The 19,165-nt window shown below is 34.9% G+C and overlaps 7 protein-coding genes across 10 annotated transcripts in view; 3 read left to right on the forward strand and 4 right to left on the reverse strand.

Annotated features, from left to right (window-relative positions):
• The window catches only part of LOC106108377 (histone-lysine N-methyltransferase pr-set7), a 5,735-nt gene extending 3,928 nt beyond the window's left edge, over positions 1-1,807 (reverse strand). Inside the window, exons 1-2 of the mRNA XM_013289540.1 lie at positions 1,475-1,807; positions 840-945 (exon numbers count right to left, since the gene is read on the reverse strand). Of these exons, the coding sequence (XP_013144994.1) occupies positions 840-945; positions 1,475-1,484 (116 nt within the window). The 5' untranslated portion in view covers positions 1,485-1,807. The remainder of the gene's footprint in view (positions 1-839; positions 946-1,474) is intronic.
• A 325-nt stretch (positions 1,808-2,132) lies between these two features.
• LOC106108385 (histone deacetylase 8-like) lies at positions 2,133-4,720 on the forward strand. The gene is made up of 8 exons (XM_013289549.1): positions 2,133-2,365; positions 2,447-2,636; positions 2,787-2,928; positions 3,025-3,131; positions 3,216-3,408; positions 3,752-3,924; positions 4,067-4,267; positions 4,395-4,720. Exons 1-8 carry the CDS (start codon positions 2,285-2,287, stop codon positions 4,622-4,624), a joined length of 1,317 nt encoding a protein of 438 aa, XP_013145003.1. The 5' UTR covers positions 2,133-2,284; the 3' UTR covers positions 4,625-4,720.
• A 73-nt stretch (positions 4,721-4,793) lies between these two features.
• Positions 4,794-6,799, reverse strand: LOC106108396 (ubiquitin-conjugating enzyme E2 L3). 3 transcript variants are annotated; one of them, XR_001225937.1, is made up of 5 exons: positions 6,620-6,799; positions 6,335-6,430; positions 6,074-6,260; positions 5,374-5,745; positions 4,794-4,996 (listed from the first exon to the last, which is right to left on the reverse strand). XR_001225937.1 is itself a non-coding variant. In XM_013289572.1 (5 exons), exons 1-4 carry the CDS (start codon positions 6,644-6,646, stop codon positions 5,591-5,593), a joined length of 465 nt encoding a protein of 154 aa, XP_013145026.1. In that variant the 5' UTR covers positions 6,647-6,799; the 3' UTR covers positions 4,794-4,996; positions 5,556-5,590. The 3 variants fall into 3 exon arrangements, 2 of the variants coding, with proteins under 2 accessions (XP_013145026.1, XP_013145013.1); XM_013289572.1 differs by having other exon boundaries at positions 5,556-5,745; XM_013289559.1 differs by lacking the exon at positions 4,794-4,996 and having other exon boundaries at positions 5,316-5,745.
• A 1,016-nt stretch (positions 6,800-7,815) lies between these two features.
• On the reverse strand, positions 7,816-12,083 carry LOC106108811 (eukaryotic translation initiation factor 3 subunit C). The gene is made up of 7 exons (XM_013290090.1): positions 11,941-12,083; positions 11,672-11,782; positions 10,627-11,044; positions 10,164-10,546; positions 8,798-10,081; positions 8,424-8,717; positions 7,816-8,272 (listed from the first exon to the last, which is right to left on the reverse strand). The coding sequence occupies exons 2-7, from the start codon at positions 11,762-11,764 to the stop codon at positions 8,102-8,104; spliced, it is 2,643 nt and encodes an 880-aa protein (XP_013145544.1). The 5' UTR covers positions 11,765-11,782; positions 11,941-12,083; the 3' UTR covers positions 7,816-8,101.
• Positions 12,084-12,359: 276 nt separating this feature from the next.
• Positions 12,360-13,963, forward strand: LOC106106287 (gastrula zinc finger protein XlCGF46.1-like). Its single transcript, XM_013286847.1, has 2 exons — positions 12,360-12,610; positions 12,709-13,963. Exons 1-2 carry the CDS (start codon positions 12,443-12,445, stop codon positions 13,777-13,779), a joined length of 1,239 nt encoding a protein of 412 aa, XP_013142301.1. The 5' UTR covers positions 12,360-12,442; the 3' UTR covers positions 13,780-13,963.
• Positions 13,964-15,286: 1,323 nt separating this feature from the next.
• LOC106106353 (synaptosomal-associated protein 29) lies at positions 15,287-16,700 on the reverse strand. Its single transcript, XM_013286935.1, has one exon. The coding sequence runs from the start codon at positions 16,524-16,526 to the stop codon at positions 15,717-15,719; it is 810 nt and encodes a 269-aa protein (XP_013142389.1). The 5' UTR covers positions 16,527-16,700; the 3' UTR covers positions 15,287-15,716.
• Positions 16,701-17,705: 1,005 nt separating this feature from the next.
• LOC106108176 (mediator of RNA polymerase II transcription subunit 31) overlaps positions 17,706-19,165 on the forward strand; it is a 31,055-nt gene continuing 29,595 nt past the window's right edge. Inside the window, exons 1-4 of one of the 2 annotated variants that reach the window (XM_013289284.1) lie at positions 17,706-17,835; positions 17,952-18,041; positions 18,192-18,361; positions 18,855-18,999. In XM_013289284.1, the coding sequence (XP_013144738.1) occupies positions 17,820-17,835; positions 17,952-18,041; positions 18,192-18,361; positions 18,855-18,995 (417 nt within the window). In that variant the 5' untranslated portion in view covers positions 17,706-17,819 and the 3' untranslated portion in view covers positions 18,996-18,999. Of the gene's footprint in view, positions 17,836-17,951; positions 18,042-18,191; positions 18,362-18,854; positions 19,143-19,165 lie in introns of those variants that run through there. The other variant, XM_013289280.1, reaches the window with a different exon arrangement.

The following is a 19,165-nucleotide window of genomic DNA, read 5'->3' on the forward strand; positions in this document are numbered from 1 at the left end:
CGGCAAATGCTATGCGGCCGTCCCGCTCGCACTTACACATAGCCCGTTAACAAAAAAATAATTGTGCGAATCTTAATGTTCAATTAAATATCCGTTACCGCACACATCTTCCGCAAAACTATCGGCTACATGTCCCATTTTGCACCCGTGTGCCACACTTAACATTGGGATACTCCTCCCGTTGCACCAGCAAGCGCTCTGCCACTTCCGCCGCCGCAGGACATGCCTATCGCTGCTGGCCGGCTGCGCTCTGTCCGAGTCCCTGCGCCGGCGCCGCATGCCCGCCGCTGCTCCCGGCTGCTTCCGCACTGCGCCCGTTCTCCACCGACACAACCGCCGACGTCTCCACCGTAATTTATGCGGTTGACCATAGGTCCCACGAACCTCTTCATCCTTTTCATGCCGTCACACCCCTCGGACGTCCCGTGCTCCCGACGTCGTGACGCACTCCGCTCGCACAACCGCACACAAACCTTTGTTTGAATATGCGTATTTAACATCGCAATGTTTACGATATTCCTTGTGACGTAAACATTGTCGTCCACTTATTGAGGAGACGCTCGTCCTCTTCTCGAAATACTTTTCGGGTTCACTAATAAAATTAAAATCCTCGTCGCCAATGTAATGTAGGTGTGTTAATGAAACGGCGGTTGGTACTGGACTGATTTATTATTAGTGACCGGACGGTACATTATATTAAGATACCCTCATATATACCACACATTTTTAACAGCAAAATTAACTAGATTGAAAATATAATAATGTTTTTACTGGAAAGTACATAATTTTTTTTTAATTAGTAATGTGATATAGAAAGTTGTAAATCATAAAACTTTTACCTTCGACTTCTGTAGCTTCGTACTGGTCTAAGTAATTCTTTTTCACATAGTTCAATACGGTGGGGAGTCATGACAGCCCCTTCCGCTTCCACCATTAGCCTGTTGACTGAATTATAACCAATATTTGACATTGTTATGTATGTCTGGAGAAAAAAAACTACACTTGCAAGGCTGGATTAATTTGTAAATATAATTATTTTTTTTATACAAAATATGCGTTGGCTTTCTAACTTTTTTGTCTTATAATAAACTTCAAAAGGATATATGTATAGCAGGGCAAGAGTAATACTGAGCTAACCTTCCTTAAGAAAAAGGACTGGTTGATGTTAAATAAACTTAATGAGGTAAAGGTAATTTGATAATTAATTACTTCTTAGAAATCATTTTGCATTAGAGATTAAATCAAGTCAATTTTTAGTTATGGGAAGCAATTTGCCGCCATATTCGCAAAAATTTAATTATTCTGACAGTTAGTTAAATAAAGCAGCACCAAGAACATAAGAGTCAAAGTTAGAGAATTGTAATGAATGTATAGTTCAGATTTTAACATTGGCTATTGGGGGTAGACGCAAACAAAGACTTGAAAAAGGAATTCACTGCATCCGTTATAGGTTATTATTGGAAATTTTACTAACCTCGAACCATTTCCACTTGAACTTGAAAATCAGTGACGACAAATCATAGAATAACATCGATTAACCAGTTTACCTAACCAGACACAAGCAAATCCACTAACTACATTCACGTTACAAATATTTTGTAATAGACCTTGTCATATCACTATTATGATTGATGAAACAAGAATAAATAATGATACTGATATCACGATATTAACAACATCTTTTTTACGGTTAAGATTGAATTGCATTATATTCCTACTTTTGCACTCATTCAATGATTTTTAATTCATTTTAGTTTAGCTTTTCTATATAAAACGTCAAACTAATCTTATAAACTCAGAAAATGGACGCTATTTCTTCATAGACAAAATTCTCTTTATCGCTGGTCTACTTGGCACGTTCCTCTTTACTGTGTTCTGTTATATTATTTTTAACAATCTTGATGTCAAAATTTTCTGTAAGTATCAATATAGTAATAAAATTAATAAACCAGTTTCGTTTTATAGCTTTTTATAAAAATGAAGAAGAGGAAAGAATTTTACAGGGAACTTTCATTATATTATAACAAGCCTGTTTTTAATTTTTTTACTTCGTGATGTCAAATGTCAATATCAATTTTAGATCATCGATAAACCGCGGCAATTTGACATTTGATTTTCAGTAAAAACAAGTTGTTTAAAATTAATTTAATATAAGATGCGAAATAAAATAACTGCTTAGTACCTGTTTCTAATAATTCAATTTAAAAATGTACTTCACGGCGATTAATTAATAAGACTATCCTTTAACTTCATTTCCACGTTAAAATCATCTAGTTCTAAGAAAATGAGTATTAGAAAACCGTGTTATATTTGGGATCCACTTCTGATATCACAATGTGATCGTCTACCAGCCGTCCCCACTAGGGTGAGCTTTAGATTGCTTTTCCCACCAACATTACCTTGGTTAAATTCTAAGGTTAAAATATGCTTATATTTGTAATTCCAGGCTTCTTTGGTAAATAATCTTCTAATAGCATATCAGCTAAACAACAGTTTACAAGTTATTCGCTCTACACCAGCAAGTTATGCCGAATTGAAGGAATTTCATTTAGAATCTTATTTGGATCACTTAAAACATTTTCAGGAATTAGAAGATGACTATATGACAAATGAGCAGGATGAGGAATATGGAATAGGTGTATTGAATATTAAATTAATCATACACAAATATAATAATGCCAAACAATAAAACTATATGCACTGAATTTTTTATTTTAAAAGGCTTAACTATTCTTGGTACTTTGTTAATTTGCTTATTATTTTGATTTAACTTAATCTTTTTTTAGGCTATGATTGCCCTCCCATATCTAACATGTATGAACTGGTGTCAGTTATAGCTGGAGGGTCAGTTACTGCAGCAAAATGTTTATTACTCGGAATTACAGATGTGGCTATTAATTGGTGTGGTGGCTGGCATCATGCACATAGGTGTTACCTTTTGTTTTTATTTTCTTAAAGAGTAATTAAGTTAGGAATTTCTTCATTTATTACCAATTTTTTTCATAATCATTTATTTTATTTAAGATTGGCAGCAAAAGGATTTTGTTATGTCAATGATATTGTTATAGCTATTAACAAGTTAAGAATTAAGTTTAAGAAAGTATTGTACATAGATTTGGATGTTCATCATGGTAAGCAAGAATATAAATATATACCAGCCAGTTGTGCAAAGTCAAAGAACTAAGAAACACCAAAAGTAACATTTTTTGTTATAGGAAATGGTGTGCAAGATGCTTTCGAATTAAGTAAATCAGTATTCACTTTATCTTTCCATAAATATGAGCCTGGGTTCTATCCTGGATCAGGCAGCATAGATGACATAGGCAGTTCTAGTGGCAAAGGTTATTCATGCAATTTTCCACTTCATGCATTTTACACAGATAAAACTCTAGAAAAGGCATTTGGAATGTAAGTAACAATATTATAATAAAACTAGTATAATACTGATTGACCAAACTTTGATGTATTATTTTGCATAAGGTGGCAAACCAAGGGGCCACCAAGTTTCGCCAAAATAGGGAAGCGACCACTGTCCATAGTAGTAGTAGTAGGGGCTACGGTTTCCGCAACTCCACGACTAGCGCGTATTTTGCGTACCACTGTCCATAATCAACCACAAATGCTGTCATGTTGCATGATCCACAACAGCAAAGAAGATGCACAAAAAGTCATCATATAGTTTGTAAAAGAAAAGGGTTTATTCCATTTACTTGTTTCAGCAATTACATAAATAACAGTAGATTTTTTTCAGTGTTTTTCCATTAGTGTATTCAAAATTCAATCCAGACGCTATAGTAATGCAGTGTGGTGCTGATGGTTTAGTAGGTGATCCCAATGGTGGAGCATGTTTAACTGAAAAGGGTTACACTGCATGTCTCAACAAAGTGCTGGCTAAAAAGAAACCTTTACTTTTACTAGGTGGAGGTATGCAAAATACCCTTTTTTTTTACTGTTACCATTTTTAATGATCCATCACTTTGCTAATAGAAATTCTTGATCTCTGCCTACCTGTCTGGCTCACAAGAATGACATAAAATTGAGTTGTTTGTTTCTAACATGGTTTCAGGAGGTTATAGCCACCCTAATGCGGCAAGACTATGGACAAAACTTACAGCTGTAGCCGCAGGAGTTAATTTAGATGATGATATTCCAGAACATGATGATTGGCCTCAATATGGACCTGATTATAAGATTCTCATAGAGCCTAGTCTTACAAAAGATCGAAATACTGAACAGTATCTCAGTGAATGTATTGAAAAAATAAAATGTAAGTAAACATATTTAGATTTTGTTAATAAAAAATAATTTAATACAATTATGATAATAATCAACACACTTCAGTGCTTAAATGTTAGATAAATAAATATGTTAAAAACATTACTTTTCTTTTACAGATAATTTAGAAATTCTTGATAAAGAAACAACTGTTTTGCCGCAAAGAGAAAATAGGATAAGGAATCGGAGATTCAAATTGACAGTGGACAACAAACTTACGAGTGTGCAAAAAGGACAAGTGTTAGAAGGTAGTGATTTGGAGAAGGATACAAGACTGAAACCTACCAAAGTACAGATGTTACCTGAAAAAGACAACAAGACTGTAGATGTGTATGATTTTCAAGAATGAAATACAGTAATTGTTAAAGATAAAAAATTGTTGATATTTTAAGTGACGCCAACTAGGCCTAGTTCAATAAAAAGTATGACATATTTTTTAATATTACTTCTTTTTTTCTTTTTACTTAATATATCCTACCTTTTTGGTTATTGTACAGATCTGAACAAAAACAATGAAATAAGTGGAAAAAATGTATTTAGAATCTCTCATTAAATTGTTCAATACAAGATTATAACTTAAGAATGGACACACTAACAATATCTGTGATTATAGCCAATTTAGCTGAACTAGTTTCTTTGATGTTTCAGTATTAACGCAACTGTAGCAGATTATTGTCAGAAAAATATATAATTATTGCTTTGTAAGGTAATGCAACATTACCTGTAACAAATAAATTAAGTTATTGAGTTCATAATAAAACAGAAACAATAATTCACAAATTGATTAAATGAAATTGTTCATACTAATCAAATTCTATTATGACACCTATTTACAAGATCATAAACAAAGCTAGTTCTTCCGTTCTGTGTTATTTAATAAATTCATAAGACTTGTAAATTGATTTGGTAACAGAAATTAACTTCAAATGAGTCAGGTTTAATTCCACAATGGTTCTAGTATAAATAAAAATCCACAACATAAGCAATTAATTCTTGCAATTAAAAAAAAAACTTAAATGACCAGAGAATAAAAACATAGCTAAGATTTTAAGCTTTTCTATTTGGCCAATATGAATTTGCTTGTTTTAAATTACTTACAGTAAGGTGCATATTGCAAGCTGTGATTGAGGAGTAACATTACCTAGCCTTATGAAAAAAACCTTTAACTTTACACTAGTGAATGAATTCATTCTAAACAAGTGAAGAAGGGATAGATTTGTTTATAGGATAAATGCACACATAAGTTAAAATACTTGTTTCATACTGAAAATGCCATTTACCATTGTAAAGTCAAAGAAATTTGAATTAGGCTACATTAGTCAGTGGGCCGTTTTTCACTATGTTTCTTGGTGAATTCTTCCGCATTCTTTGTGAATTTTTTCCTGTCTTTTAGGAATTCTTCTGCAAGCTCAGCTCGTAATGGATGCTCCGGTTCTGGATCATTTACAAGGGCGACCAGAGCTTGGATAACTGAAAAGATTTTTTTTTAGTGTTAACTATGAAAAGAATATTTTAAGGCTGTCAAGTGTGAGCTATGTAACTATTTTAAACTTGCAATCATGAAATAATAATAAGTTTTTAATAAGTGCAACAGAAACTAAATATTAATCTCTCTGCACAAAACTCCATTATCTTTTAATGTAGTTAAGATGTTACACATTGTAGGTTAGTGTTCTAGTTCTTTCTGGATCTTACTTATATCACACATAAGTACTCTGACCATGTTTTAGACATTAAAAACATACCAAATTAAGGTTATCCATAAAATAGTGACAATATAGAGGTACAACTGATTTACCTTGATCAGTCTTGGTAGCTGGTTTCCAATTTTCAGCACTAATTATGGGTAAACACACTTGACCTTTTTCATCAATGTTGGGATGGTAGATTTTTGTTTTGAAACTAATCTTGGGAGGTTTGAATGGGTATTCTGCTGGGAAGTTAATCTCGATACGAAAGGCACCTTTGTTGTAAGGGGGATTGTCCTGAAAGAAAACATTCTTATTGGATATTTTGGAAAAGCTATTTTGGCTGTTTATGTTTCATTTTTTTTACTTACGGGCACAATCAGGCCTTGCCATGTAAGAATATTAGATTCATCTACTTGAATGTCTCTAAATGATTTCAATCCCGATTGTCTGATGTCGTTTAACTCCTGGAAAACAATCATAAATTGAAAATTCAGAGGTTATTTAAATACATTTACGAGAAAGCTTTCTAAAAGTACCTAATGGTGATACTCCAAATAAGATATCAATATAAAAACTCAGTAATCGGGCTCTACTTTTGTACATCTTTTTCAATTAGAATTCGTCAATGTTACACTCGATAGTCAGCAACTTACCTTTTGAAGTCTCCTTGTAGCAGCCATTTTAATTTTATTTTACTAAAATATGGTGACGAGGAAAGTATTTTACAAAATTAGTAATTATCGGCAGTAAATGCAATTCGACCCAACAACATAATTCGTATATCAGAAAATATGACTCAGTAAAATGTCAGTGATATCGTCCATTTCATTCGACAATTATTCATTCATTTTCGTTCATACTTCTACAGATTAAATAAGATATTCGCTAAAAATTACACTTTGGCTACTTGTTACTAATCGATTTTTTCTTGTCCAAAAAATTATTGAATACTAGCTTTCGCCCGCGACTCCGTCCGCGTCGAGTTTAAAAAAAAAAAAAAAACTAAGTAGCCTATGTGGCCTTCCAGACTATCCTCTTCCTCTACGTCTATGCCAAATTTCATAGAACATCCATCCATCTAAACTTTCGCATATTACTATGATTATTTAGAAAACAATGTATGGTTTACATTATTCCAGTACAATTACACGGTAGCGATGACCTGGCATAGAGTGATTATACGCAAGTGTTTTTCATAATGCCAGCCCAGTATAAGCAGAGGAATCGTCATAAGTTCGACAAAGTAGTTGAGATTATTAAAAATAAAACACGGTAATTCTATAACCGCAAAACCGCGTTTTTAGTTACAGTTCTACACATCTTGGCATGTTCACTGCCGTCAGAATGAGTACATTATGGCAGCGCTGACATTGAGCGCTATTGTCCAACTGTACTGGCATAGCGTGATCCAGTCATGGAAATTTAAGGATGGATCCAATTTATTATAATTAACTATACAACTAAATCGAAACACTTGCACTGGGTTTGAGAAAGTTACAAAACGCTTAAGTTTCATTTTATAACTTTGGAAACATTCACTTAGCGATTAAAAAACCTTGATCGTCCAACCTGTTTTCGAACTCCAGTGATCAGTGATATTTCAGACTCCTCTCATATGGAAGAGAATTACCTACCCAAAGAATTATTCATAAGAATCAATTTAATTCTCCAGTGCTTGCATTTTCCACAATATTTCAAAGTTGAATGTTAAGATGTGAATGAAATAAAGTATTTTTGTGACATTTTTATTTTCCGTAATACATTTACTACAAAACTGAATATGAATAATGTATGGTTTAGAGTAGCAATAAAGAAGATGTTTTGCAATAAATTATCCTATAACTTTCAACATGGTATATAAAATTTCTGCCATGAAAATATGTTTAATTGAACAGATTTGAAGTTATCGTATTTTTGATTTTTTAATAGATTTTGCAATCAAGCACTGATTTTCTCATTTTGCGACGGTTGTAACGATAAGTTGTTGAATTAAGAAAATAATAAGAGAGGTATTATGGTCTCTAGAAAGTAAATAGTTAAATGCAACAAGCAAAACCGTTACAACCGTCGCAAAGTGAATGTGAACTATAGAGTTTGTGGTACACTGCACGGGTTTTATTCCACTCATGTAGAGGTTAATCGTCGTGTCCGCGTTCGTCGTCGCGTCTGCGATTCCTTTGCCTACGTCCCCAGCCGTCCCGAGGACGTTCTCTTTGACGACCCTCACCGCGACCTGCCCCGCCCCTCTGGAAGAAGGAGCCTTGCTTCTCGAAGATTCGCTCGTTGGAATCAACCAGATTACCAACCTAAAAATTAAAATTATACATTATCTTGGCTAAAAATATGCCATTAAAACATAAATGAGAATCGGCATATACAAATTTGATTTGGTTAAGCAATTGCAAAAACATTTCAAGCATTAAAGTTTGTGGGAGTTATATGTACTAAAAAACTAACCTTATCGGCAAGTTGAAGCGCGAGAGCTTGCATCCTAGTTGGCTCTGAACGATGCAATATGGCGCACTCGCTAGGATCATCGAGAGATGCCAACAATTCTTCGTTGATGATCATTTTCGACACTAGGGAATGAACACGTTGACGCGGCAGTTCAAACATGTCAGCCAACGAACGAAGTGACAGCGACGCGTATACGTGCGCGTACGTAAACAAGTAAGTGCGGAGCGATTCCTCTCGGATTAAACGACCGAGCATTGCACGGACGTTGTCGGCGCCAACCATAAGATCCCAAACCTGTAATAAAAATATATGCATTATGTTTTAAGAAATATTAATATTAACAAAAAAATATTTTGTAGGAACGAATTATGTACCTTAGCATTCATTTTCTCATTAACAATGAAGTTAAGACAGGCTCGCCAGTCCCCGCGGCGCATCGCTCTAGCTGCTGCCACGGCGTGCTCTCGCATGGATTCTGGCGGCCCCACCAGCGCCTGTCGCTCGCTTGCGCGCAGATTTTGATAAAACGTCTTACTGATCATACGACGGCGCGCATCGAACTCGTGGGCCGCCATGTATGGAATCTCAATCAGCATCGCAGATACCAAATACACGCATTCCAGTAGTTCAAGATTAATATGCATATGGAACGGCATCTGCCTCTGTTTCTCTATCTTCTCCTGCTCCTTGGAGCGCTCGTGCTGACGCTGAGGCAGCAGACCTTGAGCGAGCAACTCTTTCGGCTTACCTGTCATCATCAACTCCGCCAAGCATCCATGCGCTTCCTTCACGTTGCCGCGGCGGAAAGCGCAGAGTCCTAAGTTAGCCATGGTCCGATTGTACAAGATCTGAGTGCTCGGGTCGGAATGTTGGACTGTCTCTTGCAGGTGAGACATGAGGAGAAGATCGCGAGCTTGGAACCAGTTGTCGTGCAAAGCGTGGTGATAGATGTGCGACAAAATAGCGCGAGTCCTCAGACGATCGGTCTCGTCGTGCGCGTAAATATATTTGCAGAGACGCTCCATTTTCTTAACGGTCGTTTCCTCGCCGGGAGGAGAGTCTTTTTTCACCGCGCGTGGATCAAATTTATAGTACAAATGGTCTATTTTACGCAAATAAGCGCGACAAACTTCCTGCGGTGATCCATCGCGTTCGACAACTAGGCACACGCGGTCTATGAGCGCGGAGACGCGGACTTCATCCTTAAGTCTCTCCACATACTCGTTTGAGTGAGGATCACACTCCTTCAGCAGTTTAGTGAACTCGTCATCGAGGCGTTCTAAAGCTGTCAAAACACAACCACGTACACGGAAGGGGGCAGTTACGAATTCTTCATTTTCCTCAGTAATAGTCTCACTCAGTTGCATTTCTTCATGAGCTAGAAGGAGAGTCACCATATGGTCGACATTCTCCACCAATCTAGACCAATATTCAGGTTTCATGGCGTCAGAGACTTTAGGGTTGTAGTCAAACAACGCGGCGACAGTGGCGGCACGCAGCTTAAGTTGAAGGGCGTCACCTAAGTTGTGTTGTTGAGCGACTGTGCGCAGTTCGTGCAGTAACTCAAGTTGTGCGCGACGATCGGTACGCTTGCGGCCACGAGCTGCACTTATCTCTCCCAGTTTCTTCACTACTAAAGCGGCGTCAATGTCACTGTCCTAAAATAATAAGTAAATTTGATAATGGTGCATTAAAAATGGTAATAATCATAGGTGAAACATTTTAAAATAATATAAATACCTTGGCGAACATTTTCGGCTTATCCGAAGTAGCTGCCCCCTTTCTCACAGTTTCCCATTCACCTCCATCATCAGTTTGATCTCTCTTGCTGATCTTACCAGCTCCCCTCTCACGTCTTTCCCTCCTCGCGCGGCGCCTGTCTCTTTCCTCATCATCATCCCTCTCAGTGGTTTTCTTAAGGAACCGCTCCCTCAAGGTGGCCGCGCCGCGGGCTTCGTCATCCGAACTTGAACTGGAGTCTGAAGAACTTGACCCCCAATCCATAGAGTCTGAGGACTCATCATCTTGAGGAGGAGGGCGACGCGGAGGTTCAGGAGAACGACGTACTCGAACTTTCTCCTTGATCTTGTCTTCATCATCAGACTCATCAGATGATGATGTATCTAAGAAACAAAACAGTTTGAATACCAAGTTATAGCAAAAATAATCATGAACTATTCCCTGACTTAAACTAATAGCTTACCTTTTCGCTCTTCATCATCATCAGGTAAATCAGGATTTTCGCGGAACTTGGTTATCTCTGCATCAAAATCTTTTTCATACTTTCTTAACTTCTGACGTAAAGATGTTAGAGCTTTGCTATTGCCTTTGGACAGGGCCTTCCGTGCATCGCGATCTGCCCAGGCGCCGGCAACCCAATCGTCTAATTCTACTAAAGCTCTAATAAAGAACCGCGGTGCAATACCATTTTCTTCTTTTTGGACTACCGGAGCTGCTCGAGTATATGCCCTTTGCAGTTCTTCAAAAGAAGCTAAGGCTGAAGAGAAATCTTTGATCTTGCGATGGTTACGGATTGAATGGATTATACCTTCCAATTCTTCGTACCTTTTTTCTTTCATAGAGCGCACAACACGCTTAGTTTCCTCCTCATCATCACTGAACTGCAAATGTTAAATATTGATAGGCCTCTAGTTGTTCAAAGGTTATGAAAAATTAAATAAATTTTCTAGAAATCAATTATTCACAGTCATAGATATGCAAAGTGGAGGACCGCAGTCTGGCAAAGGCATTGGGGAAAGCCCATGTCCTGTAGTGGGCAGAATAAAGTCATCATGATGATGAAAGTCATAGCAGACACAAAGTTGATAATTAGTTTGTAATTGAATGAAATAAGAAAAGAATTCTAATGTTAATATAATTATTGTAAATTATTATTATAGTTAATGAAATGTACAAAAATCTGTCAAGATTTTTTGTGTAAATCGGATAGTTTAGTTTATATTCAATTTCAATGCAAATACAAGAAAGAATCAACCCAAGTTTTTTATTTCCCACATCAATAGTAATGATAGACTATTAGATATCAATACACTGCAATTTTCTATTTGAAAATTAAAAAAAGAGATTATAAAATACAAAAAGATAAAGTGATGCAACTGTGAATTTTTAATAGTTGACCTTTAAAATGTGAAATTATTATTCAATGAATTTAACTTGTTCAGATTTTACTATCAATACGAAAAAATAGCGGTGGCATGTACGTCTCAAGTATTTGAAGATATACTCACAGTATAGACGGGAGCTGGTGCACGAACTACCTGCTCCTCTTCACTGGAGCTTTCGGACTCAGAATCCGTACCAGTCGCAAAGAAACGACTCATGTTCGCTTCTTAATAAAACTGTAAGAATAAATTTACAGCTTATATTTGTTTCGCGATCATCTACACAATCAAAAACTCAAGCTTACAGAGTAAATAGCACAATCAACATTCACAAAACGAAAGTTTGAGGTTAGGATACATTGAGTTTAAACTAAAATTTTATGTGAAATCTATACCTTCAAATAACAAAAATTCGCGTTGATGCAGATAAAATGCTTAAATTTACACTTAGATACATGAAAATTGTAAGTAAATTATTAATGACGATAACCCTACATGCCCACGAAGCACACACACGTCAAAAGAATTTGAAATTCAAAGTTCAAAGAGTAAGAATTGGCATGGTATTGGGGAATTTAACGAATTACATGACAATCACGCTAACTAAGAGAGATTTGTATTTTTTTCTATTAGATTTAGAAGAACATTAATGAAGAAGAAAGCTTAGAACGAAAAGATACGAAACATTTATTTTCACAATTCTTCTACTTACTACTCTATGATAATATATGGTTGAGTTTTTAGCTATGGTCTTAGATAGGTCTTTGTCTGTGGTCTTTCTTTGTATGAAATAAAAATATGTGACGAAAGACGAAATGAGAATTAAAACTATATTACGTTTTACTTTAAAATGAAAACTTCTTTCCTGTGCTTTATTATTTAAGATTATATTGTTAAATGTTTTTCAAAATGGAGCTATCAACATTAATTTTACCCCAGAATATTTGCCGAACTTGTCTTGCTGAATCAGATTCCTCCACGTTCATGAGTGTACACGATTTAATTGAACATGAGATGAACAAAATAAAACTAATAGATATATTAATCTTTTTAAATTGCGTAGAGGTGAGTATTCAAAAACTTATTGACACTGGAAAATTACTATTAAAATAGTCTTATTAATACAATGAAAATTATTAACGTCGATTTTCATTTTGTTTCAGAATAACGATGAGGAAAATTGGCCTCAAGGAATGTGTCCATCATGTGTTTGTACAGCTATGCTGTCTTACAACTTTAAAATAAATTGTTTAAAAGCGAACATTACCTTATCTCAAGTGTTTAATGTACAAAGTAGCACTTCCAGCTTACCGCGTTCTGACATGGACTCTATTGATATAAATGTTGTATATCAAGACCATGAGTACGATACGCCACTATTTACCAACCACCCAGTCCTTGACTTTGAAAATGTTTCAGTTAACAAGGAATTAACACCTTTACCTCCGGTCACTGAAATAACATCGACGGAGCATCCACCGCGACAAGAAAGCGATAAAAAATATTCTTGCACTTTGTGCACTAAATCATTTACCAGAATTTACGGGTTACGTTATCATATGGCCAAGCACAGGGGCGTACTTAGATTCCTATGCCCAAAATGTGGCAAACGATTTCACACAGCAAATGGCTTAAGCCAGCACTTATTGTCTCATAAAGAAGTTCCACAATTCAAATGTGGTTTTTGCAATAAGACTTATAGATCGCGACAGTCTTTAAAGGGACATTTTCGAGTTGCCCATTCAAGCAATAATAAGTTATTTGTTTGTGTTATATGCGATAAGAAATTTAGTGCTAAATCCAGTTTAATGAAGCATATCAAAATACATAATGGGGTAAAAGATTATCCATGCCCTGAATGCCCAAAAACATATACTCGAGCATCTTACTTGAGAGTTCATAGCTTGGTTCATTCTGGCCAAGAGCGCCCACGGCCTTTTAAATGTTTATTCAATGAATGCAATAGAAGTTTTCCAACAAAACAGTCCTTAAAAGTTCATATTGCACATACACATTCATCTGAGAGACCCTACAAGTGTGACATATGTTCTAAAGGTTTTCCAACAACATCTGGTTTAAGGGTACACAAAGAGTCCCACTCAAATGTGGATACAAGCTGTGAAATCTGTGGCAAAAAGTTCATTAATAAGAGAGTATTGCAGAAGCATATGAAAGTGCACTATGTTAATGATGATCTTATCCTAGAAACTGTTGTTGATTTCTTTAATGATTGAATTAAGTGAATAACCAGCGAATAATGTTTAAGCTTTTTTATTATAATGCTATGGAAAAATTGAGATTATTGCATGATTTAGTTTTATTTTCAGAATAGGATTTTACATATAAACAAGTATATTAACAGTGATCAAAAGTTATTATTGCTCTCAAAAATGCCTTAAAAATAAACAATTGTTCCTATGCTTTAAACTTTAATTAAATTGTCATGAGTAATCAACATGCAATGTTTCTTTAGTGATATGAGATGGGGGTTTTTTACTCGGGAAATATAACTCATACTATTATTTGATAACATAATGACTAATTGAAACATGTTTATCAAAAAGTATTTCATAACTACCTACTAATAAAAAAATCTATATTCAATATGTATTAGGTTTTTACATTGCTTTTGTCTTTTAACTTTAGCAATCTTACTAATATTATAAATGCGAAAGTTTAGATGGATGGATGGATGTTTGTTAGCGTTTGTAGCCCAAACGGCTGAGCGGATCTCCATGAAATTTGGCACAGGTTTAGAGCATAGTCTGGAAGAACACATAGGCTACTTTTTATCCCGGGAATAGTTACGGTTCCCGTGGTATTCATTAATTTAGTTTTTTAATGTTCACTCGATTATTCTGCATCGGTTTAACATATCTTATTGAAATTTGGCACAGATATAAAACAAAGTCTGGAGTACACATGAGATAAGCTTCATCCCAGAAAAATGTCCGGTTCCCGAGGGATACGTAGCTTTTTGTAATTTATATAGTTCGTATGTTTTTTAATACCACGCGGACGAAGTCTCGGGCAACAGCTTGTTACACATAATGATTAATTACCTTTTCTACTACTGTGGCTACTCTCAAACTTCCCCTAACTTCTATATCATTGATGCAATTATTATTCCAAGTGAAAAATTAAAATTAATCACTGATATTTAAACCTAAAGTGATTTGTAAGAAAAAATAAGTTGGACGAAATCTTAAAAACAAGTTATAGGCTGCCTTTTATGTTTACACTAGCTTTCGCTCGCGACTCCGTCCGCGCGGAATAAAAATAAAACAAAAGCAAGTAGCCTATGTGTTCTTCCAGACTATCCCCTATGTCTATGCCAAATTTCATAGAGATCCCTTCAGCAGTTTAGGCTACAAACTAACAAACATTCATTCAAACTTTCACATTTATAATATTAGTTAGATTATCACACATTTTGGAATAAAGGAATTAATGTGTAATGCCTATCGAAGAAGTTAATCACTTTGTTATTGTGCTGTTAAGTGATTGATAAACCTTTTGATGTAAACACATTTTCAGTAAGTTTACCTGATAGTGGAACATTTGTTAATTGTTATCAATAATCAACATGTAATCTACATAAATATTGTAAACACACAATAGTGTATATTAAAGAAATTGTGAAATTATACTCTGTGATTAATGCTGGTAAAATTTTATTATAATTACATTAACAAGTTGGAATATTGTGTTTAATAAATGTACACAATATGTGTTTTATTTTTATTACAATTATCCCGGTAACCATAACTATTTCAATTTAACCTTGATATTTAATAGAAAAATATTACAGCTATTTTGCTAAAAAGTATTGTAAAGAGTACCAGTAGTTTAAGATTATACTCTTATTTTTTAAACATATGTGTTGACAAAATATTTTACAAATTTATTTCAATCACATGAAATTCAAATTTCTCATTAACAATGAGGAAATTGACACCCATAACCTTAGATCAAAAATAGTACAAATTATTAAGGTAATGATGTTATATTCAGGATTTAGAAATATCAGAATGGTACTAAAATTAATACATGTATAAAATTATTGCAAATTATCACTATACTTAACTATATCATGTAATATGATTACATTATTTATTTGTGTACATTATATGCAATAAGTGGATTAACTAAGCTTCATATTAAACAAGCATTATTTTCCTAAAATTTTGTTTATCTGCTTGTTTTGCTTTCCAATTTTGATATCTGCAACCTCAACTTTGTCTTGTATTGTATCTATGAGTTTGTTTTGTGAGTCAATTTCCTCACCAAGAGCACTGCCTAGTCCTTTAAGTCTAGTGATGTGCTGTACCATCTCATCTAAGTTGGCATCTAACATTTCATTGATACGCTGGCTATCTGAAATTGGAGCACTAGCTTGTTCTTGGTTTAAGCCTCTCAGTCGTGTTGATGGATGACTGTTGAAGCGATCTTCAGCACTCAGTTTTGGTGTGTTATCTAAAGTGTCATCCAATTTACTGCTATTCCCAGCTTTCGAATTGAGACTATCTGGTGAGGCCTGACTTCTTGGAGGTGTTTGATCTGATTTACCCGATATATAATTTTTTAATCCATAGAAAACTGATTTTATGCCATTCAGATGTTTCTGACTGTAGTGTAGATTTGTATTGATTTCATCTAATCTCCGATTTGTGTTCTGTAGCTGTTCTCGCTGTCTCGACAGTTCTTCAACTGTAGCGATACCAATCGTTTCGCTGTCGTGTAGAAGCCCAATACTCCGTATTGACGAGTCTAGTGTACGTTGTTCAATCTCCTTCTGCCTTTGTAACATCGCTTGCCTTTGTTTCTCCAGTTCTGCAATGTGCCCCCCATAAGGAGTATTGACGGGATTTCTCGGGGGTTGAGGTAATTTTGATCTATAACTTTGCACAAATGTATCATTGTCGACATCGTCGTCTTCGAACAAGTTGCTCGAGTTGCTAATGTACCTATGGTCCGACATTTTAATTAATTTTCACTGCACAAAACTGTTATATACTAAATATTTTAATTAGTGGCAAAGTAAATATTTTCCTTTGTTCCTGAATCAATTTGACTGACGGGAATGTAATTATTAATTACGTACGCAACACCAATACCAATAGGAAAAGTAGGCTGACAATGAACTGACAGCTGACATGACATGACTCATGACAACTAGCGCAACCACCCACTTTTTGTAGCTTTTTTCATTTTGCACTTTTCACTTACTACACTACAGTAACTTATTGGAGTGTATTCGAAGTTTATTGTGTTAACTTTTTAGTATGTTTAAGTCCAGTTTAAAGTTCTAAGCTTTGATTGTTGATAGTTTAGTAGATTTTTTCAATGTGAAGAAACATGCGTAAATTGAAAACAATAGTTTTTAAAATGCTGCCATTTGTCAAAAGTGGCATTGACAAATTGATTTGAAATTGACATTAGGCGTGAGTCGTTACGTCATTTTCGAGAAACGTAACGAAACTAGTGATTTGTTCGGCGTCACATGTTTCAAAACTAGTGATTTTTGTAACTAGTTATTTCCATTGGAAAAATAATAGCCTATTAAAATAAATCCTCTGTAATAGATGTAAAATAATTTCAATTTGTCATTTGTATTGCCTTTTTAAATAATTAAACTTTCTGTCTAATGCCTTGCTTATTTTCATTTTTGATTATGTTCGTACGATTACTAACTATAAGACTATCTTACTAAAAAACGCGTTTTAGTCGCATGAAAATGATCGCAATTTTATTTATTTTTTATTAGCTCAATTGTTGATTTTTATCCAGTCAATATTTTTTTCTGGCTATCTCATAACAAGTAGAAACATGTAGAAGAAATATTCCCTATTGACCGACCGACCCCACCCGAATAACGCATTTACAAAAATCACGACTTCGGACTCGAACACGCCTGAGTATTACATTTACAAAAATCACTAATTCGACACCGAGCTCTCTCGAGCAACGCATTATATAAATCACGTCACGACTTCAAAACGGAACACGCCCGAGTAACGCATTTACAAAAATCACGACTTCGGAGCCGAACACGCCCGAGTAAAGTAGTTACAAAAATCACTACTTTTAATTTGACTCGAAGCTAGTGACGCCGTACATATCTCGTCACAGGTGATTGTAACTAGTGACGTGAAATAACGCTCACGTCTAATTGACATTTGCTCTGACTTGTTTTCTTTTCAGGATTTTTTATCGTCAGAATTTCAGAACCATAAAATAATATTACACATTAAATCAAATATTTGAATTCAAGATGATGGCTGGAAAAGGTACATAAAATAGTATATAATGTTAATTTGTATACGCAATGTTCATTATGTTCAATATGGTTCAAAACTTTGATTCATTATCCATTACATTTTACTGTTCAAAAAATTTATTACAGTTATGGCGGAAACAGAGGAACAGAGCAGGATAAGATTTCAAGTAGAATTGGAGTTCGTACAGTGTTTGGCAAATCCGAATTACATACATTGTGAGTTAAACTTTTTTTACAATAAATAATCGAGGGTACATGGACGAGGTTTTAAAGTATAGCATACTTATAAGGGGGTTTCCCTTTGTCCTTTAATTACTTAATAGTCAACTGAAATTTAAATTAACATATTTAATTTCTTATTTTCAGTTTTAGCACAAAGAGGGTATATGAAAGAGCAAACATTTGTAAACTATTTACGGTACTTGCAGTACTGGCGGGAGCCTGAATATGCTCGCTATCTCAAGTATCCAATGTGTCTGCATTTTCTAGAACTATTGCAACATGAGGCCTTTAGAAGAGAATGTGTGTCAGCTCAGGTAAGCATTTTTATAGTATTGGTAAATGTCTGAAAATAAATTAGTAATAGATTGTATCTTTACTTCCGTGCATTTTTTAAATTAAATATCAAATTTCCTACACATGTATGTCAATGCATAAAATTAATATATTCATTTATTAACGACTTTATAATTTAATCATATAAGTATTATAAATGAGAAAGTGACGATGGAGAGATGGGTGTCTGTTAGCGTTTGTAGCCTAAACGGCTGAACGAATCTCCATGAAAATTGACACAGGTTTAGTTAAAACTGGCTGTTGTCTGCAACACTGTCCGTTTGAAATAAAAAAGATTTTAAACAGTAGTTTAAGTACTTCTCCAGACTATACTCTTCATGTATACCTAATTTCTTTGAGATTAATTAATGCATTCTGAAAATACTTTCAAGCAAACATCTATCCATCTAAGCTTTCATATTTTTAATATTACTAAGATATATTATTGTTATATCAATTAAATTTAATTTAAAGGTTTGCAAGTTCATGGATGATCAAGCAATATTACTCTGGCAACATTATACACGGCGGCGGACACGAACACTGCAGCCACCAGATGCTCCAGCACCGCCAGCGCCCCCTGCAGCCCCACAACCACCAAGACAACAATCATGATAAAGTACATTATGTTGTTTATTATAATAATTAGACAATGTCCAAATAATGTAAAGTCTAATAGTGTACACAACTGAAACTAAACTATTGTACAACTGTTCAGTCTCGCTTTGATTCCTATGTGCTTACATGGAGGTGCACACACTACTCGATTTTTAGTTGTGCAACTA

The sequence above is a fragment of the Papilio polytes genome, unplaced genomic scaffold (assembly GCF_000836215.1).
Source record: "Papilio polytes unplaced genomic scaffold, Ppol_1.0 DF824269.1, whole genome shotgun sequence".
NCBI lineage: Eukaryota > Metazoa > Arthropoda > Insecta > Lepidoptera > Papilionidae > Papilio > Papilio polytes.